Genomic DNA, 20,694 nt, shown 5'->3' on the forward strand with positions numbered 1-20,694 from the left:
CCATGTGGTTGCTGGGAATTGAACTCAGGACCTCTAGAAGAGCAGTCAGTCAATACTCTTAACCTCTGAGCCATCTCTCCAGCCCCAAGTTTTAAATTTTAAGAGAATTTTTGTAATTGCTCTCACTTTCAGGAAACATTTGAGACAAACATCAGTGACTCAAAGAATTGCAGCCCTGATCACACAAGCAATGTGAGAAGCAATCTTAACTCCCATTCAGCCTAAGCTGAAAAATTTTAAAGAAAAATGTCCCTTTAATGATTTATTTTATATAGAGTGTTTTGCCTGCATGTATGTATGTACGTCATTCACATCCCTGGGACCAGCTAAAGTTACAAACAGGCGTCAGAACTGAAGTTAAGGATGGTTGCTGAACTGCCACGTGGGGACCAAAGCCAGGTCCTCTGCAAGATCAGCGAATGTTCAAATATTCCTAAATACTGAGCCATTTCTCCAGCTTTAAGTTAGGAATCTTTAACCAAGAGTCAAAGTACAATTCTAAACTTCATGTGTGCATGCTCCCAGCATGCTTGATTCTATGGAAAGAGTACACAACTAGTCAGCTTCTCTAAAAAGGTGAAGAATTATTGAGAAAAATCAACCTTTCCTTAGGAAAGGTGTCTTTTCCTAATATCTCTAGTAGTTACAGAGCACCGTATTTGATAAAGCACAGTAGAGAATAAGAGCAGAGATTGTCCCTGCCTTTCCTGGGATTTTGTCTATAGGTAGGAACAAAAGTCACATTAATATGGATGCAATCACACTACTGTTAAACCTATGAAAAAGGGCAGCTGGGTGTGGTAACACACACCTTTCATCCCAGCTCACGAGGCAGGGCCAGGGGCAGGGGCAGGGGCAGAGGAAGAAAGGTCTCGGTGAGTTTGAGGTTAACCTGGGCTACAGTGAGACTCTGTCTTTCCTTTGTTTTGTTTTCTTTAAATATAAGACCTAAATAAAGGTCCCTCTTCAATATGACACAAGAACCTGAGAGTAAGTAAAAAAAGACCAAGAAAAACTTTCAAGGTCGAGGATACACAGTACATGTGAAGGCACACAATATGTGTTGTGGAGAGGCTGGGTGAGTAGGTGGGACTTCCAGGTTGGACTGAAGGAGAGAGGAATCAGCAGAGAGTTCCTTTTGGAACTGAAACAGGAGAGGGTTAAGATGTAGCTGCTAGAGTTTCCTAGTATCATGACGGATCTGCAAGGAAAAGCCACTGGAGGGATCAGAGTTTAATAAGGCTCACAAGACTAGGTTTTAGTTGTTACGCCCGGAGATTGAGTTACCATTGTTTTGGAACCAAGTTTGTGTTGCGTTTTTCTTCATGCTGTGGGTCATCTGGGTTCAAGAGACAAAGGTATGGCAGCCAAGTGTGGGTTTGCAAGAAGTGCACGACAAAGGCCGTGGGGGATTTGAAGCACTGGAATGGCATGGTAGCGACTTACCAGTGGGATTCAGAGTCAGAATCTCTGCGAGATGAAAACAGGTCAGCCATTGCCTGCCAGTGCATAGCCAGTCAGGCTGCCAGGGCAGAGGCACAAGCACGGGAATAAGCTGGTTCGACTTTTTAATATTTTCCCCAACAAGTATGTGTGAAGATATACAGTACATGTGAAGGCACACAGTACATATGAAGGTAGACAGTACAAGTGAGGGTACACAGTACATGTGAGGGTACACAGTACATGTGAGGGTAAAGTGAGGGTACACAGTACATGTAAAGGCATATAGTACATGTGAGGATACACAGTACATGTGAAGGCCCTGAAATGGAGGGAACTTGTCAACATGGGTAGACTGAGATGGGAAACTAGTCTAGACTGTGTAAGGTCTCCTTGTGGTAATCCAAATGTCACTTAGACTAAAGACTAGAGTCAAAGTGCAACAAAATATGTTTGCACATTCTTTACTATGTAGAGAACAGAATAGTGTAGAAAGAAGACAAGATAGGAGACAAAGTTATCAAATGGGGAAAAGGACAGGAAACTGGCCTAATGTAATAGTCAACAAGATAAAGCATTTGACTTTAAGTAGTTTCAAATTTAACAGAGTTCCAGGTCATCAAAAGATGTAAGGAATAAGGAAGAGAGAAAGGAAAAAACAAAAAACAAAACACCAGATTCTAGTCAAGAACCACGCTATTCATTTGCACATCTATCCAACTCTTCCAGTGGTGACAGTGAACTATTCATGTGGTAACGTATTCAGTGACTCAGAGTATTAGAGGAGAGTGAAGGTGTACTGTAGTTGTAGACCATCTGCTCAATATACACAAGGCCCTGAGTTAGTGCCACAACATTGCATAAAGAAACCAAAATAAAGCACTCCCACTGATTTTCAAAAAGAAAACATTTTGGAAGCTTACCTAACATTTTGCTTACATAAGGCTCAATGTCCACATCCTGGAGATGTTGGTATGTGTGTGCATGATAGAGGCGGAGCGTGGAATCCAAACGAATGGAGACCCACACACCATCACCCACCCATGCAAGCTGCCGCACTTGGCTCTCCTTCCTGGGGTGTGCATCAAATGATTTCTAGAAGAGATGTTAAATAATGAAATTAATGTCTGTTTTGTTTTTCAGGACAAGGTTTCCTTGTGCAGCCCTGGCTGTTCTAGAACTCTACTGTATGTAGACCAGGCTGGGCTTGAACTCAGAGATCTGCTGTGCTTCTCTCTGCAGTGCAGGGGCTAAAGGCAGGCGCCACCACACTTGACTAAGGAAATTACTTCTGTCTCATAGGAAGTCATTTAAAACCTACTAATCTAGAACTGGAGATGGCTCAGTGGTTAAGAATACTGTCTGCTCTTCCAGAGGACCTGGGTTCAGTTCCTAGCACCTACTTGGCAGTTCCGTCTGTAACTCCAGTTCCAGAGGATCCAAAATTCTCAATACAGACATATATGGGAGGCAAAACACCAAAGCACATAAAAAATTTTTAAAAAATCACTAATCTGCAAAACAATCTGAAGACTGTTTATTAAAGGGGCCTAAATTTGCTTATCTTGTATGACTGTTCTCCCATAAATTCTTCCACCACAGACTGCAAACCTCCCATAACCCCCATAAATAAAAACAAAGGACCAAATAGTAGATAGGCATGGTGGCTGACACCAGTAATCCTAGCACTTGGAAGTCTGAGGCAGGAGACCTGCTGTGAGTACACGGCCAGAGTGAGACTATGGCTCAGTAGTGAGACAACAACAACAGAACCAAGTGGAGGTTCAGCCCTGTGCAAGAAATTACCTTAAACAAACAACTCTGGCCATCCAGGCTATTATGGTGCTCAGAGAGGTGATGTCAGGATCTGGCGTTGTTACAGAGCCACGAGAAGTAAGATCCTATGGGTAACTAAGCTAAAAGGAACCCGCATTGTTGTATAAGGAACAACCATGAAAAATAAATACCAAATGGTTACCTGTGGAAAGGGTTCAGCAGAAGGGGTGGCTGCGGAAACAAAGTCTTGCTATGTAGCCTAGGTTACCTTAGTCCTGAGAGTGCTGGAGTTATAGGAGGGCACTATCATATCTAGCACTAACTGGGAGATTCCTAAGAAGAAAATGAGACACAGGGCAGAAAGAAATACATCTCACCTTGAAACTTGCCTACTATTAATTTTTCAAGATAGTAAGAATGAATACATTGTGGCCAAAATTTAAAATCTTGTTTTTATAAAGCTTTTCACTGTAATGTAATTTCTCAATTTGTGATATATATGCAGATGATTCTGAATACATATGGAGTAGAGGCAAAGGAACTTATGAATCCTTTCAACCAACCACTGTATCACTCATAACAAGAACTACATATTCAACCAGCATGATATTGCACATATAATCCCAGCACTCAGGAGGCAGAAGCAAGTGGATTTCTGAGGTCAGCATGGTCTACATAATGAGTTCCAGGATAGCCAGGGCTATGTAGATAGACTTTGTCTCAAAAAAACACATACTCAAATAAAATATATACACAAATACATACAAACTTTTATGTGTGAACCCTCTGTCCTTAAAAACAAAATAAAATAGAACCAAAAACAACCAAAAAAACAATCAAAGAACAAAAACAAAACCCCATTATTTCCTAACATCATAGCCCAAAATGATAAGGGAAGTAAAGGAACAGAGAAAGCTAAGACATCCAAAGCTCTTTCTGAAGTGCCCTTTAAATACAGATCTAGGAAAGAGTCTCTTGGGAATACCAACTCAGGATGTACTCAAAATATAGGTTAACTTGCCTCTATCTTCATAGCCTTTGGTTGAACCACATAGATTTTGTTCCTATAGCCACACCAGACTTTGTCATGCACCACAGTCATGCATCGTATGGAATGATGAGGACGTCCAAGGTCTAAAAGGTGATAGTTTGACAGGTCCCACTGTCCATCTTTAAAGCAAGAAGCAGATTATATATAGTTAACCATCCCACTCTTTATTGATTAGGTACTCAAAGTAGCACAGATTAAGTATGTCTTTATCTATATACATACACTACAGAGTTGGAAGAGATCCCAAACCTCTGCTCCAACCTGCCACTCACTACTGCATTCCCTTTAAAGCATGTTTCCAAAAGTGATGATGTAGTTTGGTCCAGTGGTACACACCTTTATCCCACCACTGGGAGTCATAGGCAAGCAGATTTCTTTTAATTCCAGGTCATCCTGGTTTAGATAGTAAGTTCCAGGCTAACCATGGATACTTAGTGAGATCTACTTTTAAAAGAAAGAACAGTTTTTTGTTTGTTGGTTTGTTTGGTTTGGTATTTTTGAGACAGGGTTTCTCTGTGTAGCCCTGGCTGTCCTGGAACTCACTCTGTAGACCAGGCTGGCCACGAACTCAGAAATCCGCCTGCCTCTGCCCCACCCCCCACCCCCCAAGTGCTGGGATTAAAGGTGTGTGCTACCACTGCCCAGCTTGAAAAAGCAGTTTTGTGACAATCAGTCATAGTTTATTTGAATATGGTAAGTCTTTTTAGGATTAGAAAGGACTTAGGGCTTGGGGCATGACTTGGAAGTAGAGTACTTGTATCACACATGCAAGACTCTGGGGAGTTATATCTCTTTAGCATTTTGATGAATTCTTAGGTAGAAATTGAAGGCAACTCATTGCTAACATGTTAGGAACTATTCATACAATCTGAAATCCAAAATCCTGAGAAATTAAAAACACCGAGGGCTGACATGGCACGTGCATGTAATCACCCATTAGTCTGTAGTGCTGCCTAATGGAAAGACAATGAATATATATAACTCTCACTTTACTACATTTCTATGGTCTAATTTTTGTTGTTATTGTTGTTTTTGTTTTTTGACACAGGTCTACTCTGTGTAGCCCTCCTGGCTGTTCTGGAACTCACTCAGTAGACCAGGCTGGCCTTGAAATTAAGAGATCTGCCTGCCTCTGTCTCCTGAGTACTGAGATTAAAGGTGTGCACCACCACCACCTGGTTTTCCATGTCTTTTCAAACCAAGCATTTTTGTGTATGTTATACCTATCATCCTTTACAAACCCTTCATGCTAATTCCACTTTACTGACTCCTGCTGTGTATGTAGGTTCATCACCAGCCCTGCAATAGACACTGTATTTCTGAGGCTTTAGCATTAATTAAAGCTCACTGAGCTGATAGTCAACCTTTAGGCAATCCTGACTCCTTGTAAATCTTGATATTGATCCTTAATATATATAATGTTTTATTCTGCAAATATAATTTTATTCTACTTATCAAAATGTCAATTATTTCACTTTTTCTAGTCTTTTACTAAGGGTCTGTGAGTAAGTGATTAAAATGCTGGCCTCAGTTTCCTTCATTACTGTCAAGTAAGGAAGATGACAACAGAATTCCTCATAAGAGCTTGTGGTGATTTGAAGATGCTTGGCCCACAGAGTAAGCAATGTTAGGAAGTGTGTCTCTGTGGAGGTGGGCATTGAGACCCCCCTCCAGCCACATGGGATTCCGTCTCCTCCTAGCTTCCTTTGGATGAAGATGTAGAACTGTCAGCTCCTGCCTGGACTCTGCCAAGCTCCCACCTTGATAATAATGGACTGAGGCTCTGAATCTGTAAGCCAGCCACAATTAAATGTGTGTCCTTATAAGAGTGCCTTTTCATAAAAGTAAAAACCTAACTAAGACGAAGCTTGTGAAGTTTAAACGCAGAAAATTCAAGAGAAGACCAGAGATGGCAATATACAGCCTTCTCTCTGTGATGACACAGTCATCAGCAAGCAATCTGCACATATAAATCCATCCCAGGAGCCTAAGTATCATCTCCCTAACACATTTGTCTGTCAATAAGGACAGGGGATTTCATTAAAACCCAATTAGTTTATCTTTTCTACATATTTGGTAACCTAGTGAATAATTATTTTTGGATGACACACATAGCAAGGTTAGTTATAATGATACATATTTTCCTTAATTGACCCTGTTTGAGACAGACTTTCTCAAGTCACTACATCTTTGTCTATGGGTGTAGAAATAATGTAACAGAAAAAAATGATTAAGCTATACTCAATTGAAAGATAACTGGGGGCTTATGAGCTGGAAACAAGAGCACTTATTGTTTTTGCAAACCATATTTGGTTCCTAGCATCCACAACAGACGACGCACAACTGCCTATAACTGCAGCTTCTGTAGGAACATGCATATTTGTAGTGCATGTAAACTCATGGAGAGACATGCATACACATAGACTTTTTTAAAAGTAAATAAATATAAAAAAAATGTTTTTAAGCCAGGCTTGGTGGCACATATTTATTTATTTAACACTACAGATTATATCTCTGCCCCCCCATCCCCCAGCTCAGTACTGGGTGACTAAGATAAGAAGATACTGGGAAGCTAAAATAAAAAGACTGTTAACTCTAGTCCAATTTGGGCTATCAAATAAGACCCTTTCTCTAACAAAACAAAATTTTTCCTAAATGAAATAGATAGAGATTATTTCTTAATAATAGTATAGGACGGGGCTGCAGAGATGGTCCAGAGGTTAAGAACACTGGCTGTTCTTCCAGAGGACCTGGGTTTAATTCCCAGCACCCACATGGCAGCTCACACAATTGTCTATAACTGTAGTTCTAGAGGATCCAACACTCTTACACAGACATGCAGGCAGGCAGGCAGAATACCAGTCAATGCTTATAAAATAAAAATAAATAAATATTTTTTTAAAAAAGGGATAAGGGTGCATGTGATAGCATGTACTTTTCATGCCAGCACTCAGGAGGCAGAAAACAGGTGGATCTCTGTGAGTTTAAGGCCATTCTGTTCTACATAACAAGTTCCAGGCTAGCCAGAGCGACATATTGAGAGCCAATCTTTAAAAATCAAACAAAAATGCTGAGCATGGTAGTGCAGACATTTAATCCCAGCACTTGAAAGGTAAAGGCAAATGGATCTCTGTGAATTTGAGGCCAGCATATTCTACAGAGTGAGTTCCAAGACAGCCAGAGCTACACAGAGAAACCCTGCCTCAAAACAAACAAAAAAGGAATAAAAAAAAATTATCCTTGCCAAAAGTTTTCTAGTTAAACATATGAAAATTTGTTGTATTATATTACATAAGTGCATCAGAAAGCCGGGGAGATGGCTCAGTAGATAAAGTACTTATTGGACAGGGGTGAAAAACCGAGCTTAGACTCAGAACCTATGCAAACAGGGCATAGTAGCATGCATCTGTTATCCCATTTCTCCTAGTAGATGGAAACAGGAGAATTTCTGGAAACTTGGAAGCCAGCTAGCCTGACTTACACATCAGTAAATAACAAAAGACCCTATCTAGAGCAAGGTGAGAGGTAACAACTAGCACAAAGCTGGCTTGTCACAACTCACACACACACACACACACACACACACACACACACACACACACACATCCTATGGCAAATGCTTGTGCATATTTGTATGATATCATAAGCATACACACAAAGATAATGTATATATACTATATGGGCAGAGAAAATGCTAAAGTTTTTGTTCATTGTGATAAACACACTGTCCATCATCCATATATTTACTAATATATATCAAATATTTCATTTAAAACTTTATTCTCTTTTAACGTATCATTTCTTTCAAATGCAGTAAGCCAATCTACTTGAAAATGCTCCACAAAGCAACATTTTGGTGTATGACATGATAAAAACTTACCAACTCCTCTGTGGAAGATTGCAAGGGTGCCATCAGCTAGGGCCACTAGTACAATTCCTTTCACATGTCTGCGTGAAATAGGAAAAAGGCTTTCAGAACTTCCACCTAGGAGCCCAGAATGGACGGATGTATTTCTGAGCTGGTGCAGGCCTCGCAGAGGGCCAGTTTGTGACAGGGACTGACACTGCACTTGAACATGTGGCTGCTCACTGTGAGCATCTTGTTATGGAAACACCAGAGAAACATATGCACGGCATATGTGGTTATCTCCGGGTGTTGCTTTCTAGCCCAAGGCTTCTCCTTTCATCACACCTCAGTGTAACTACAGACCAGACAAACATCTTGACTGGAACAGAGTTCTGTACATTACGGCATGTTTTCTCATGCTAATGAGAAATTATGCTAATGAGAAATTAATGAGTGTTACGAGGAGCTCAGGGCAGATTAATGATTTACCGCTACACCTGTAGATTTAGGAACAAACTGTTGGAACTTTGCTAGTCAACCCATGAAAAAGGAACTAGCAAACCAATGACCCAATCAATGTATTCCTGAGCTATAAGGAATATTCTGAAATAAACACAGAACTCTACAATGAAGATTCAATCTGGAAAGTTCTCTCCTACTTAAACGTTTTGTACTCCCCACTTTAGAACTTTATTCTCATTCAGTTTCTCTAGTTCCAGTAAGATGGTTATGGTGGTCTGAAAGAGCTGTATCCTATAGTCATGGGTATTTGAATACTTGCTCCCCAGTCGGTGGCTTTGAGAGTTTAAAAGACTTGCATCATTGCTAGCTTGCTCTCTCTTTCTACCTGCAGTCCTAGATGTGAGCGTACCACACCCTGATCTAGCCTGCCTGCTGCCCTGCTTCCCTGTCATGATGTTGTCGACTCTTATCCCTCTGGATCCATAGCACAGACAAACCCTTCCTCTGTAAGCTTCCTTGGTTGCGGAGCTTTATCACAGCAATAGGAAAGAACTAAGGTGAGGGTTAAAACCAACAAGCAAAAAACTCAAGTTTGTATACTGATATTGTCATGAGATACATATTAGCTTTCATAGTCTTAAATCTATTTTACACTATAATCAAAACTTTTGGGCGGGAGAGATGGCCCAGCTGTTAAGAGCACTAGCTGCTCTTAACGATGGCATGAGTTCAATTTCCAGCAATCACATGGTGGCTCACAACCATCTGTAATGGGATCAGATGCCTTTAAACAAACAAACAAACTTTTAAGAGGAATAATTTAAAAAACAAAACTTACACAATACTGAGGATTGAGTCTTTGAGCTTAATGGAATGGAGACACTTCCTCCACTGGGCTACAGATGAATGGACATACAAACTGCAGAGTAAAGTCAAGAATGTTAAGGCACAGAATAATCACTGCTTCTATTTAAGAAAGACTACAGGCTCCCCCAAGAGAAAAACACAGTAACATTCAGTTATTAGGAAAACGGCTTAATACTTTTGTATGAAAAGAGAAAGAGAAAGGATGGGAAGAGAGAGGGAGACTAAAAGACAGAGACAAGGAGAGAATGGAGGAGAGAGAATGAGTGCCTAAGACAGAGAAGCAGGCTATTTACACAAACAAAAGAGTATGACTACCCAAAAGCTACAACCACTACTGATTAGGCAATTACACCAGCTAACTCTGGGTTGCCCCATGTTATCTGTACAAAAGCTATTTCATGAATAATCTTACATCTCTATTACACAGAACTATTGAATGTCACATCAATTCACATCAGTGGTTGATTGTGGCCTGCAGACTAAGTCAGATGCTATGGAAGACACACACACACACACACACACACACACACACACACAAATTTTTTTCTTTGAGACAGGGTTTTGTTTTAAACCAGGGTAGTCTAAAATTATATAATCTGTCTCATTGTGGGCTGAGATTATAGGCATGTACTACCATGTCTGACTCGATTTAAAAATCCTATTTACCTTTCCTCCTATGAATATTACATAAAGAGAACATGCTGTGACAAAGAAAAAGTTTACCATTTAAAACTAATGAAAGTTTAGTTTTGTGTGGGTATAAAAGTTTTTGTATTAATCTACACTTTTGTTTATATTAATGTTTACTACATTTCATTTATCTCTTACTTAAGGTTTTTGTTTTTGTGAAGGTGTCACACATAGCCAAGGCTAACATGGAAGGTTCTGTGGCCCAAGCTCACCTTCAACTTGCAATCCTCCTGCCTCAACCTCCCACATGCTGCATTATCATGTCTGGCTCATTGTCTGCTTTCAACTGTAGATGTGAAGACTAAAGCTATGTTACCTTAGGACACTTACCAGCCATTCTGAGCTCCGAGCCACATGGTTGGTAAAAGACTACTCATTTTCTGAGCTTCTTCTCTCACAAGGTCTTGTTCATTTGGCAATACTGATACTTGATCTTTGTACACATCTGAGTCATTACTGGGAAAATGAGGCACAAGGGAAAAAACCCACACTGAGTATATCCAGCTTTAGTTTTCAATAATTGAGTAGTTCTACATTTAAGCTTCCTACAATGAACAAACACTGAGATTCCAGAACAGTCAGTGTTAAATGCTTACACATTAAGTAGTTCAATAACTGTACCAGAAATACTAACGAACTAGCTCAAAATGGAGAAAGGGGAATAAGATATGGTAATAAACTTTATCAGTTAGCATTCAAGACTTTAATTATGACTCCCAAAAAGAAGAAAAAACAAAAGCTAAAACAAGACAGAAAAATTTATGTCCCTGTTATTAATTATTTTAAAGTTTATAATAGTTTTTTTCTGGGGTAGGTAGGACAGAGAAGGGAGAGGTACTTTGTTTTATTTAAAACCACTCACTCCCAGAGGAGGTGATGTATACTTTTTAATACATAATTAATTTTATAAAATAAATTACAGCAAAATACGTTTATATTGCATCATAAACCTCTTCTTTTGGATTGTCAGAGCATAGTAGGTGGGTGATATAAAACTGGGTTATCAAATTCAAAACATGACTTCATTCTGAACATTAATTATAAATGCTAATAAATTCTTGGTTGCTCTATATACTAAGAAAAACAAACTTAGAATGAAACCAGTTTACCAAGAGCTGTATCTAAGGGGATGGAAAAATATAAATAGCTCTGGATTAAACAGGCCTTTTAAGTAGAGGCCTTGCCAACAAAATGTGCATGAGAACTAAATTCAAGTCCATTTTAGAAATAAAATCAAACAATGACAAATTTAACACTGGCTAATTCTGATAACTGGAGTGGGAGTAAGTAAAAGAGAACAACCAGAATCATTGGCAGGATGCACAGTAGAACACCACGATGGAGACCATAACACCAGAAGGGAAAATGACCAGGAAGACATAGACTAGTATCTACATGTACAATGGTATGCACTTGTTCCATTTTTTTTTAAAGTTAGGAAATATAGTTAAGAAATGGATGGAAAAATCTCCAGAGACAATAAATAGGAGAGAATAAAACATCTTTTGGCCCCCTCTAAGGATGTCAACTAGTGGGTGTTCTGGCTATGTGACATGATTTTGATTCCTTTTATTTGTGCAGACTCCCAGGTTACTGATTTAGGGTGCATACCTTGACTGAAACACTGGGGAGAGGTCTTCTGGGAGCTGAACTCCCAGGGGATCTGTAAACACATGCTCTGTGTACACGCCAGGCTGGGAGATGTCCACAGCATCTTCAGTGGACCCTGCATTGCCCTCTGTGGCTTCAGTTGCTTCTTCTGCTGTTGGAATATTTTCATCAACCTCACTATTTTCAGCTTCCATTTCTGCAAAAACATAAAAACACTCCATGATGAATGAGTTTTTCTCCTCCAACATTTTTACTCTACTACCCCTGCTCTGGTGCTCCACTCCACTGAGCCCAGGCTGGCATTGCATAATGACCTGGACAGTTCTCTCTCTGACATGGTCACTATACTACATGGTCTTCTTCAACTCTTTCACCTTGGCTACTTTAAGACTGACAATGAGCCTTAGGTATACCTGGAGGCTTTTCAACCACAGGAGAAGCACCGTTGTTACTTGGGGAAGTAGCAGTTCCTGTCACTCCCTCTGTGGAGCACCCAACCACTGTGATGGCTCCCAGCAAGCTGTCCATCTCTGTGGAGCTGTTACTTGTCATGCTTCCACACAATGATGCCTTGTCTACCTGACCAGACTCAGAAAGTTCTTCTCCTGCAGGGTAGTCTGTTTCCCGAGCTCCTAAAAACAAAACAAAACAAAACAAAACAAAAAAAACTTTCTTTGAATGCCCAGTAAACAAGCAGGAGCTTCTTTGTATTAAAGCCACTCTAGGTTTGAAGTAATTATATAGGGCTGGAGAGATGGCTCAGTGATTAAGAGCACCAACTGCTCTTCCAGGAGATCCGGGTTCAATTCCCAGCACCCATATGGCAGCTCACACCTGTCTGTACCTCCAATTCCAGAGGATCTGATATCCTCACACAGACACTCGTGCAGACAAAACACCAATGTACATGAAATAAAAATAAGCTGAAATAAGACTATACAGGTGACCCACACGGCTACTAGAAGGCAGTGTTACATTAATTTAAAGTAATCTTGATGAAACAAAAAAGTAATTTTGAGGTAAAATAATATTTCTAGGGCTGGAGAGATGGCTCAGCGGTTAAGAGCACTGACTGCTCTTCTGAAGGTCCTGAGTTCAAATCTCAGCAACCACATGGTGGCTCACAACCATCCGTAATGAGATCAAATGCCGTCTTCTGGTGTATCTGAAGACAGCTACAGGGTACTTATTTATAATAATAAATGAAATCTTTGGGCCAAAGGGAGCAGGGACTGAGCGACCAGGTTGATCAGAGTGAGCAGAGGTCCTAAATTCAATTCCCAGCAACCACATGAAGGCTGTACAGCTACAGTGTACTCATATACATAAAAATAAAAAAATCTTTAAAACATAATATTTCTATTGGTTTATATTCTAAAGAAAAACATGTTAAAGGTAATACCTCTATTTTTTGTTTGTTTGATTGTTTTGTAACAGACATGGCAGGCAACATGGTTCAGGAGGTCAAAAGTATTTACTACACAAACCTGATGACTTGAGTTTGGTCCTTATAACCCACAGTGGGAACATGAAACCAACTCCCAAAGCTTTCTTCTGCTTTCTGTACGTGAATTGTGGCATGTGTGCACTTCCACACACAATAACAAATTATTTAAAGCATTTTAAAGGTATTTAAAATATGGATCTATTAATGTTAGACAGCAACATGGGTGTGTGATTTTGGAGACAAGGTCTCACTAGGTTCTTGGCCTTGAACTGTATGTGGTCAAAGCTGACCTTAAAGGTCTGCATCTTCATCTCCTCCCCTCCCAAACAGGAGGGAACACAAGTCATCACTTCTGGCTAAGCCATAAGAACACAAACACGAAGGATCATAGTGAGATGCTCAGTTGGCAAAGCACCTGCTGCACAAACCCAATGCCCCGAGTCTGATCCCTGGAACTTTTTAAAGTGGAAGGAGAGAATCCACTTCGCAAAGTCCCCTGACTTCCATCCATGTGCCATGGCATAAGCAACCTCTTCATACACCACACATACACACACAATAAAAACAACGAAAATGTTTAAAAACTTAAAAATTTCAGAAATTTCAGGAATTAACAACTATTTATACAGTAAGTAAAGAAGAAAACTGATCAGTGGTCAAATAACCAATATATAAATGCAACCAGTTAACAAATGGGGCCAAAAAAATTAATGTAGGTCATGCATCATATTCATTGTTAATATCATGACTTTACTCCCCACAAACATAAAAACAGATTGATTCAAGTTAGCTCTATTAACTGTTAACTTATACTTTCATCAGATTTTTTATTCCTTTTTTGGGGAAGGGGTTGAAACAGAATTCTACTCTATAGGGTCAGGCTGGCCTTCAACTGTTACTCTATCTGCCTCCACTTCATAAGGGCTGGGGTGACAGACATATGCCACCACACCTGACCTTCCACTTGAATACTTAAATGGAACACCTATCAGTAACTCATATGCCTTCTGGTTTTCTACTGACACCCCAAGTTCACTGAGTGGTTTTCATATTTGGTCAAAGGTTAAAATTATAATAAGAAATATCAAGTTTGAATATCATGATAACATTAGTTAACTTTTTTCCAAAGTAGAAATAGGCTAAATCTAAAAGGATCTAATATATCAATAGTTCAAGTTTCAACAGTATTTACTCAGACCAAAACAAGATCAAGGTAGATATACCTTTTAGAAGAGCCAGTTTTGGTCCTGGCATTACCCTTCACAAGAGCAAGCTCCTAGACCACTGTGTTTAACAAAGACTGGAAACACTGTCTTGGATCCTACCACATAGGCTTTCCAAGAAAATGTTCATACTAATTAGAAACTGAAGAAAGTTCATGCTGAGAGCCGGGCGGTGGTGGCGCACGCCTGTAATCCCAGCACTCTGGGAGGCAGAGGCAGGCGGATTTCTGAGTTCGAGGCCAGCCTGGTCTACAGAGTAAGTTCCAGGACAGCCAGGACTACACAGAGAAACCCTGTCTCGACAAAAACCAAATAAAAAAAATAAAAAAAAATTTAAAAAATAAAAAAACAAGAAACAAACAAAAGGATACTTTAAAAAAAAAGTTCATGCTGAGAAAAACAATGTGACACCTTTGCTCTATGAAGTTAAAACAAGTAATATCAATATCAAGTCAGGAAAAGGGCAAGGGTGCTGGTGAGGCAGTCAGCAGATGGATGTGCCTGCTGTAAGCCTGATGACCTTGAATTTGACCGCCAATACAGACATGGGAGGAGAGAACCAACTCCTCAGAGATTTTTTTTTTTTTAATCTTCAAAATGGGCATTGGGATATGATGCCATTTCTATTATCACACAAAATAACTAAAATGTAATAAAACTTCTTTATTAAAAATTTGGAAGGGGCAGGGCACTAGATATGGGTTAATGGAAGCACTTGCAGAGAGGACCACGGTTCAATTCCCAGAATCCATATGTCAGCTCACAACTATCTGTTCCAGGGCATCTGATGCCTTCTTTTGACCTCCACAGACAGCAGACATGCACACAATATACATATAGGAAAAAACTCATACACAGAAAATAAAAATTACATTAAAAGTCATTTTTAGCTGGATGGTGGCAGCACACACCTTTAACCCTAGTACTCGGGAGGCAGAAGCAGGCAGATCAACCTGGTCTACCTAGTGAGTTTCAAGACAAACAGCCAGGCTATACAGAGAAACCCTGTCTCAAAAAACAAACAAAAAAACCAGAAAAAAACCCCAAAAGAACAAAACAAGTAATTTTTTTAAAGAATTTATTTATTAATGTAAGTACACTGTAGCTGTCTTCATACACCGCAGAAGAGGGTGTCAGATCTCATTACGGATGGTTGTGAGCCACCATGTGGTTGCTGGGATTTGAACTCAGGACCTTTGGAAGAGAGGTCAGTGCTTTTAACTGCTCACTGAGCCATCTCTCCAGCCCCAAAACAAGTTAATTTTAACTTATTATGACTATTATTATTATTACCAAGATGGGCTTCTATATATACTATCATTAAAAAACAAACAATGGCTTAAAATATTAGTAAGACATATAATAAAAAATTTAAACAATATAGTACATTTACACAATGGAGTACTACTCAGCTATTAAAAACGAATTCATGAAATTCTTAGGCAAATGGATGGAACTAGAAAATATCATCCTGAGTGAGATAGCCCAGTCACAAAAGAACACACACGGTATGCACTCACTGATAAGTGGATGCTAGCCCAAAAGCTCAGAATACCCAAGTTACAACTCACAGACCACATGAAGCTTAAGAAGAAGGAAAACCAAAGAGTGGGTGCTTAGGTCTTTCTTAGAAAGGGGAGCAAAATACTCATGGGAGCAAATATGGAGACAAAGTGTAGAGCAGAGACTGCCCCACCTGGGGAATCCATCCCATATATAGTCACCAAACCCAGACAAAGTTTTTTATAGCTGTTTTTGAATTCAAGGAGGGAACACTTACTGAGACCATGGCCACTGGATGGCAGCACTGAGATTTAAGATCCAATAAAGGACAACTATGTGTCCTCTCAAAGGGAGAGTTTAAAAAGGGAGTCATTGCAAAGAGTGATTGCTAGAGTCTAGCAGGTCTGGAGTGACCAACAGGAGGTTGGATCTGATTTAAGCATTTACAATGGAAAACCACTTTTATTTTTATCACTTTAAAATATATTATATTACTTTATTTATTTATTCATTTTTGTTTATTTATTTATTTTATTTAGAGACAGAGTTTCTTTATGTAGCCCTGGCCTGAAAGGTCTATAGCCCAGTCTGGCCTCAGAGATTCACCTGCCCCTTCCTTCCAAGGACTGCATTAAATGTGCCGCCATCAACCAGCTTTAACATTTATTTTAAAGTAGTTTTTTTTTTTTTAAATGATATAAAAGTTGTCAGCTTAGCCTTTGGAGACACAATCTCACTATGTGGTTCTGGCTGACTTTGTCTCAAGGGGAAAAAAAGTGTTCAAACCACAATTAAATAACAGGGGGAAAAAGAATGTTATTTCTTTCATGGCTGACTAATATTTCTGAACTATTGTTTTAATTTTACACATTGACTTCAGAACTTTAGCTGGCCTTAAATGCAAACACAACTCTTATCAATTTCCACAACTCCACACCCATTTCCACCGGAAAGGAGGTGCAAGGAACACAGGGAGGGGAGGTAGCAGAGTCTTGCTTTACCTGGGACACTGGCAATGCACAGAACGTGAGAATTGCAAACAGTGAAACTATCTAGGATGTTGCCAGGCTGCACGGCGTCAATGATGATGACCTTTGTAGTTGAATGGGTGCTGGTACAGATCCAGACTTGACTAGACAGCTCTTCTTGATTTTTTAACTCTTTCTGCTGTTCCTGAGTAGGTAGAGGAAAATGTTTAAAATTATATGAATGTACAAATATTCTTAAGCTGTGTTCTTATACTAAAATGCAGTGTTATTTCAAGATTATTTGGAAGGGTCAAAATGCAATTGCTTATACGTATTTCTGGATTAACAACTAGTACTTAAAGCATGTCGGAATTAAAAAATAGTCTGTCTTCTTTGTAGTAGTGGTTATATACATTTGGCACAATGGAATTGTAGTCCCTTGAATATATGTAAATAATGCCTCAATATAATGAATGTGAAAGGGTCATGTGAGGGGAAATAAGTGCACAGTAATCGCCACTATAGGTTGCCTCACACAAGTTTTGCATTTAAGGGCTGAGGTCTTACACTCATCAATCAGGAAGTCAAAAGTTAGTGCGTACTTACCTTGAGTTCTTGATCCAATTTATCCAAACTACTCTGAGACGCGCTCCGCTGCTGACTGCCTTCGGTGTCCAGACCAGCAACATCCTTGTAAAATACACTTGCTCCAACAACAGACCCACCATCTCTTGTCTTGCCACCAGATAAATTGACTCCTACAGCACACCACAGCTTCTCAGAGGCAGGGGGCAGGGAGAAAGTTATTATGTCATTTTTTTCCCTCTACAAATAGTAAGAAAATTTTCACCTTTTAAAAAATAGGTAGAACCAAGGGTATTTCAATACACTCTAGTACTATTTATGAGATGTGGTAGCACATGCACTTAGGAGAAAGGCAGAGTGAAAGAGTTCAAGACTAGAATATGGAAGAAAAAACAGAGTTCAAGGTCAGCCTGGATTGTACAGCAATTCTGTCTCAAAATACAAAAATAACCAAATTTTAAAATGAGCAATTGTTTCACTACAAAAGCAGTGTTTAAATAGTTTTGGGTTAAATAGTTAAATCTAACTGGGGTTTGATAGTCTCTCCTTCAATGTCACAGTTAGCTTACCTTCATAGACGAATCTTTTTCGTCCAGTGGTCTGAGATAGACAGGCACAGGTAAATTTTTCATCTTATTTTCCCCTTGTCCATTGGCTGCCTAATAGGAACACATCAGTAAGCCCGATTAACACTGACATTATAGAACCACTGAGACGCGAGTAAGCATGGCTCTTACACACTTGCTCCTAAAATCAAGTCCAAGCTCCAGTCTGTCATTCTTACTTGAAAAATAAGCAAAAACTCAAGCTGCAATTGCATATATTAGTATAAGAGCTCAGGAGGAGGTAGAGATTCACAGTCATACAAGTGCACACCAGTGCATGTTGGTACACAGAAGTGCTTAGTCTTTTAGGAGTTAGAATGTTTATTTACATTCTAGGGCTCTAGAAAACAGCCCGAAAGCCCACATCCTCCACATTTGCCTAAACACACCAAGTCAAAGCAAGCAGAGATGAGAAACGTAGGATATTGCTTCCAGTTCACATTTTCCAAGCACACTCTTCTCAACTTGTACTTCCTGCTACACACACCTGGCACATCCCCAAGTACCTGCTTGTACTTCTGAGGCAGACTCCAGCCGAAAGCTTGTACTCGGCCATCTTCCTTCTGAACATGAGCCTTCACCTGCCGATACTGCTCTCTCTTTTGCTCTCTGCGGGAGGCTAAACTAGCCTCAGTTCTAAAAGGAGACATTTGCAGTTTTAATTAACAGAATGCAACAAAATCTCTAATCCTATTATTTAAGTCATCCTCCATTCTACCCGGGAGCCTTATACACAACACACACAACACACACACACACACACACACACACACACACACACACAGAGGATTATTTAAGTCATCCTCCATTCTACCCGGGAGCCTTATACACAACACACACACACACACACAGATACACACACACACAGAGGATTATACCAAAGTTGATTTTTCCATGTTTGTGAAACAAGTCTTCAACAGGGAATAAGCAGCAGTTATATTAAACTGAGTTATTAGTCATCAAACTTATGAAGTTTCAGATGTTATATTTAAAAGCATAAACTTCTGAAGTAATTTGGGATCTTCCTTTTCTTAATAAATACTGAGAATTTTCTAATGCTGTTATGGAAGGTGATTAAGTTAAACTCCTAGATTCTACACCCTCTTTTCATTATTTTTTTAATTTAGATTTAATTATTTTAATTTTATGTGTTTTGAGTGTTTTGCCTGCATGGATGTCTGTGCACCAATGCAAGCCTAGTGCCGTCAGAGGCCAGGAGACTACATTCTCCTTCCAGTACACAGGTCCTAGGAATGGATCTCACTTTACCAAGGTTGGCAGCACCTTTACCTGCTGGGCCAGCTCCCTAGTCCTGAAGAGCAATTTTCGTAAGAAACACTGGCTAGAAATTATTCATTCACTCACTCATTCATTCACTCACTCACTCACTCACTCACTCATTTTGGGGCAAAGACTCACTCTGTGGCCCAGGATGACCTCAAAACTACAATCCTCCTGCTTCAGCTTTCACAGGTTTAGAATTACATTGCTAAGCTCTACAGGTAATTTACTTAAAAGCATTCATCTGCACTATAGAAACCCATACTTCTTTTTCCTTCTTCCCACTTCAATCCATAACCCCAACACACAAACTAGACGTTCTTAAGAAAGGGTTTATGTGTGTAGCTGGTGCTAGCCTCAAACTGTTTATACAGACCAGGCTGGCAATGAACTAGAGCTGATTCTCCTATATCAGCACCCTGTGTACTGGGTTAACATGAGCTAGTATATCTGGCCACAGTCTCTCTCTTCCGAGTTCCCTGAGTCCCTGAGGATAGTCAGGGTGGCAGGCTCTAGCACTCTGTGTGCTCACTCGGCATACTTACTCCTCACTCAGGAAATCAAATGCCTTGCACTTATCCCCAGGGAGCTGAGATAAAGTGCTGCTCCTTTTCTTCACGGAGGGAGTCACATGAGAGGTGGGGGCATTGTACTTCAGATTAACAGGGGGTTCAGGCTTCTTTGTTGCATTACTTGAAGAGCTAAAAAGTCGGCTGAAACTAACAAAATAAAAGAGGCAAACAAACAAAACCCATAGATATGTGTATTACATGCACTGTGAAAACCAAGCCCCAATTTTCCATAAATTTTTATGATGAAGAAAATTTCAAAACTTTACAAGGCAGTTTGTTAGACATTAGCAAAACCAGGTTTATAGTCACTACAGACTTAGCAGTCAGTTACAACCAAACTTGGACATTCAGGGAAAAGTAACTATTGCTTAGAATGCCAAATATAAGCAAGTTCCATAATGAAAGAGATACTCTTGCATACAGAAAGCTTCTAATAAACAAGTATAATACAAAGGCTCTTTGGCTAGCTAGGTCCTATGTGGGACAAGGTCACAGTGGTCAGTGAGCAGTAGGGAGATGACTATGATGACAGCCAAAGCTTAGTGTGCAGCAAATAGAAAGGGCTACTACACTGGGAACACACATCACCAAATTAACTCATATCATTAATTTCCTAAGCCATGTCTACAGTTTTAAATCATTTATGCTTCCAGTAAACAGATTAATTCTCAAAGGGTAAGTTTTAACTTCAATAAACACAGAACTTTTGGTACAAACATAATCGAATTTAACACACACAAAACTAACCAAGCAGTTCAAATAC

The 20,694-nt window shown here is 39.6% G+C and overlaps 1 protein-coding gene across 7 annotated transcripts in view; it reads right to left on the bottom strand.

Moving 5' to 3' along the window:
- Nucleotides 1-20,694, bottom strand: part of Spag9 (sperm associated antigen 9) — a 132,801-nt gene that overhangs the window by 13,831 nt on the left and 98,276 nt on the right. For all 7 annotated transcript variants that reach the window (XM_052193885.1, XM_052193884.1, XM_052193883.1 and 4 more), the window contains 12 exons: nucleotides 19,905-20,078; nucleotides 18,585-18,714; nucleotides 18,043-18,132; nucleotides 17,495-17,662; nucleotides 16,922-17,093; nucleotides 12,161-12,379; nucleotides 11,748-11,943; nucleotides 10,467-10,592; nucleotides 9,418-9,498; nucleotides 8,151-8,218; nucleotides 4,241-4,389; nucleotides 2,367-2,538 (listed from right to left, as the gene is read on the bottom strand). In XM_052193885.1, the coding sequence (XP_052049845.1) occupies nucleotides 2,367-2,538; nucleotides 4,241-4,389; nucleotides 8,151-8,218; nucleotides 9,418-9,498; nucleotides 10,467-10,592; nucleotides 11,748-11,943; nucleotides 12,161-12,379; nucleotides 16,922-17,093; nucleotides 17,495-17,662; nucleotides 18,043-18,132; nucleotides 18,585-18,714; nucleotides 19,905-20,078 (1,745 nt within the window). The remainder of the gene's footprint in view (nucleotides 1-2,366; nucleotides 2,539-4,240; nucleotides 4,390-8,150; nucleotides 8,219-9,417; nucleotides 9,499-10,466; nucleotides 10,593-11,747; nucleotides 11,944-12,160; nucleotides 12,380-16,921; nucleotides 17,094-17,494; nucleotides 17,663-18,042; nucleotides 18,133-18,584; nucleotides 18,715-19,904; nucleotides 20,079-20,694) is intronic.

The sequence above is a fragment of the Apodemus sylvaticus genome, chromosome 10, assembly GCF_947179515.1.
Source record: "Apodemus sylvaticus chromosome 10, mApoSyl1.1, whole genome shotgun sequence".
Taxonomy (NCBI): Eukaryota; Metazoa; Chordata; class Mammalia; order Rodentia; family Muridae; genus Apodemus; species Apodemus sylvaticus.